This window comes from Carlito syrichta, unplaced genomic scaffold (genome assembly GCF_000164805.1).
Source record: "Carlito syrichta isolate Samal-C Ts95f unplaced genomic scaffold, Tarsius_syrichta-2.0.1 Scaffold301813, whole genome shotgun sequence".
Taxonomy (NCBI): domain Eukaryota; kingdom Metazoa; phylum Chordata; class Mammalia; order Primates; family Tarsiidae; genus Carlito; species Carlito syrichta.
Window position 1 is genome coordinate 101,500 of NW_007245909.1, and position 3,996 is coordinate 105,495.

Below are 3,996 nucleotides of genomic sequence, written 5' to 3' on the forward strand. Positions count from 1 at the left end.
TTGATTTATTGTAGAGATGAGGTCTCGCCAAGTTGCCCAGGCTGGTTTTGAACCTGTGGGCTCAGGCATGCTCTCATCTTGGCCTCCCAAAGTGCTGGGATTATAGGCATGAGCCACTGTGCCTGGTCAGATGATTCTATTCTAGCACACCAACCTAAGCAATCCCTCTGGCTGCCCAGAACCTGTCAGAAGCGTGGCTTCATGGGAGAGATATAAGCATGAAACCTGAACTTGGAACACTCTCTTGTTTATGGTCACTCAGCACAGTAGCAGCCATGTGAAACAGGTTCTGGATGTCCCCATGAGAGACCTCCCAAGTCCCTGAAACAGCCACACCACTGTAGACACACTTTAGCTTCAGGCAAACACACTCTGGTCTACCCAGGACCCAGAACCATTTCTTCTTTTTTTTTTTTTGAGTTGGAGTCTCACTCTGTCACCCAGACTGGAGTGCAGTGGCCGCTCCCGGCCACCGCAGCCTCGACCTGCTGGGCTCGGGTGATCCTTCCGTCTCAGCCTTCCAAGTAGCTGGAACTACAGGCGTGTGCTACCACGCCCGGCTCATTTTGATTTATTGTAGGGATGAGGTCTCGCCAAGTTGCCAGGTGGGTCTCGAACCCGCGGGCTCCGGCAATCCACTCACCTCAGCCTCCCAAAGGCGCAGAACCATTTCTTAAACCATTTCCATGGGTTTCTAAATGCAGCCATCAGCTCCCCTTCTCAAGTATGAAGCCACATGCTCAGTTTGCTGGCTGGATACAGCATTTTATAACGGGGGTGAGGCACTTGTTCCATTAGAAGTAAGGGAAACAACACTGTTGACTTAAGCCCAGGACCTCAGATTTCACAAGGAATCCCGAGTGGCCACAGCTTCACTTTTCAGTCACAGCTGGGAACAAAACCTGGAGCTGTGCGGAGACTATTTCCCAGCTAGCAATGTGCAAATGCCTACTTGGAGTCACAGGACCTACCAGAAGATGAAGATGGAGGGTAACTAGCTAGCACTACACTTACTTAACTTCTTTCTAAAATATCGAACTGGAAAGTTACAACTTTTGGTCTTTCAAAATTGTTGCCTCTTGTTTTGCTTCCATTTTGTCAGTCTGCACTGCAGTGGCTTTGAAATTCTCTGGGCCATTTGCTTTACATTATTAGCCCATCTCACAAAGGAACATAAAGCTTGCCCTGAAACACCCAGAAAGGGTTCATTCTTTCTTGCTCCTTCTGTTATTTGCATTATCATGGTCAACAAATACTTTCACAAAAACATTCCAAGCTACATAGAGTCCCCCTCCCTTTTAGACATTCCTTCCATTTCCTGAGGGGGGATGGGCATGGGGGGGTGATTGGAACCTAACAAAGACAGGGCTGGAGGTTATCCTTAAGAGGTAAAGGACCACTACAGAGTTTAAATGGGCAAATTAAAAGTACAGAATCAAACTATGAGTCTAACGCTTTGAAATTCACATCTCCCCAAAGTACCTCAAATAACAAGAATAAAAATGCCAAGAATGAAGTTAGTCTAGGCTAATCTTTCCAAAGTATAAAGAAGTTATAATCCCACAATTTAACACACTTCTCAGGGCTCTGTGTGTTCTCTTTCCAGTTCAACCAAGCTCCTGGGGTCTAGTATTTAAAATACCTGAATTATCTTCATCTGTGCCGACTGAAAATTTTTCCAGAAAAACTGGAAAAGTGACTCACAATTCAAATGTATAAAACAGTTTGTAACTTAAAAGACACCAGTGAGGAGGACTCTCAGTACAGTAGGTAAAGTTGTATACATTCATAGAACAAAGGGTAAGACACCAGGATGGACGGCTACCACCTACCAATGCACTCTGGGTTCCTTTGTGATACCTGGAGGAAAAAAAGCCCGACTGGGTGGCGTGATATTTACACATGTGTACTGGCTTCTTCCTGGCTAGCACCACTCTTCCCCCTAATCCTCGACATTTTTAAGCTACTTTAAGTCACAGGAATATTCAATCTAAGAAAACATCTTATTAGAGTAATATAATTTCTTAAAGAAGATAGCATATTTACACACATCTAACACATGAAAATACTCTATTTGATACTGAATTCCAGGTTCAAATGAACTACAATACAACCTTTTGCCTTGTCTGCAGAGTGAGGATTGTTCAACTTGGGGCATATGTTGGTTGCCCTGCAGTGACCCACTACTGTCAGACAAGTCCAAATCGTTCCCCGTATTTGGGGAAGGTTCAGGAGCAAAGCTTGGACTGAGTTTCTAGCCAGCTGGGTTACACGTCCACTCCTTTGATGAGAGATCCTTCCAAGACAATGGTGAAGTCCTGAATGGTCTGCAGGATTCGGATGAGGGAGTTGACCGTCATGCGGTCTCGAAGGAGGGCGCTCTCCTCATACATCCGAGTGATGGCAGGACACTCGGCGAGCAACGGAATCCACTGTGGGAGCAGGCGGTCCCTGCAAACCCAAACAGAAACAATTCTGAGCACTGCTGGCCTCCTGGCAGCACAAGGTACGCAATGCTGCTTTCAACTGGGAAGGTGTGGGGCTCGATGGTGCAAAAACCTAGCCAGGCTATGAGGTCAGAAAAGGAAACTAAAGCCAAGAAGCTATTTACTTGTAAAAGGAGAGTAATTGAAAGGACAGACCGAGAATGGGAAGTCATTTTTCATCTTGTTCTTTTTTTTTGAGTTGGAGTCTCACTCTGTTGTCCAGACTGGAGTGCAGTGGCCACTCCCGGCCACTGCAGCCTCGACCTGCTGGGCTCCAGTGATCCTTCCACCTCAGCCTTCCAAGTAGCCGGAATTACAGGCATGCGCTACCACGCCCGGCTGATTTTTTTGATTTATTGTAGAGATGAGGTCTCGCTGCCCAGGCGGGTCACGAACATCTTGTTCTTAAACTCTGACACAATGATGAGAAAGTAGAAGCTATACTTTTGGAGAAATGCACACTTTAGGTATAATTAACTTTACTGACTTTGTCTTTTCAGAAACAGACCTCCAGGTATCTGAGGTATCTCATAGTGGCAATCAAGCTTGCCTAGAGTAAAGGGAATTTACAAGCCCTAAGACATCATGCATTGGGCAAGGACTGTAAAAGTCATGAAACTTGTAATTACAAAAGTTATAACTGCTCAGAGGGAGAGCACCCTCCTTCGATCTTCCAGTAAATTGGGCACTTTCTACAGGGAAGTCAAGGATGCCCCGAAGCTACCCACTGGGAATGCCTAGGAGATAAGGGGAGGCACACACTCCTTTAGGTCTAAGGAACGTTGTTTGAGAAGGTGCAGGAGAATTAGAATCCTTGTCACGCCCTTCTCTAGGGGCTATGATAATGTGGGCAAACATTAATGGGTCTCTGTGTCACAGGTTCTCCAAGACATTCACAGATGGTCAATAAGGAAGTCACAGCAGTCATGTGCAACATCTCCAAGAGAAGGATTTAAGCCAGGACTCTGAGGGGCTATGATGCCACACTCATCTAGAGTGTAGGCCCACTTCCTGTCTGTGGGAGGTGAACTTTTCTTAAATAAATCTTTTCTTCTCTCACCTCTGTGTGTCGCAATTCTTTGCAATTTACTCGGATCTCTGGGTTCTCAGCGCGCACCTCTGGTTTGCCAGCCCTGGCAGTGCTGCGTATCTCTCGCCTCCCAGCACATCTCCACCCTCACCCTGTCTGTACCCTAACAGTAATGAGGTGATATAAAGCAATGGGAAAACTCAGCAGAATCTAAAAGAATATTAGAAAGTCTATGCACATTAAAGACATTCTCTATTTGGTTTTTTTTTTGAGTTGGAGTCTCACTCCGTTGCCCAGACTGGAGTGCAGTGGCATGCTCTCGGCCACTGCAGTCTCGACCTGCTGGGCTCCAGTGATCCTTCCACCTCAGCCTTCCAAGTAGCTGGAACTACAGGCGCGTGCTACCACGCCTCGCTAATTTTTTTTGATTTATTGTAGAGATGAGGTCTCGCCAAGTTGCCCAGGCGGGTCTCAAACCCG

General features: G+C 46.3%; 1 protein-coding gene across 1 annotated transcript in view; it reads right to left on the bottom strand.

Annotated features, from left to right (window-relative positions):
• Positions 1 to 417: 417 nt before the first annotated feature.
• The window catches only part of DENND5B (DENN domain containing 5B), a 76,079-nt gene continuing 72,500 nt past the window's right edge, over positions 418 to 3,996 (bottom strand). The window contains exon 18 of the mRNA XM_008055289.1: positions 418 to 2,451. Coding sequence (XP_008053480.1) covers positions 2,268 to 2,451 — 184 coding nt within the window. The 3' untranslated portion in view covers positions 418 to 2,267. The remainder of the gene's footprint in view (positions 2,452 to 3,996) is intronic.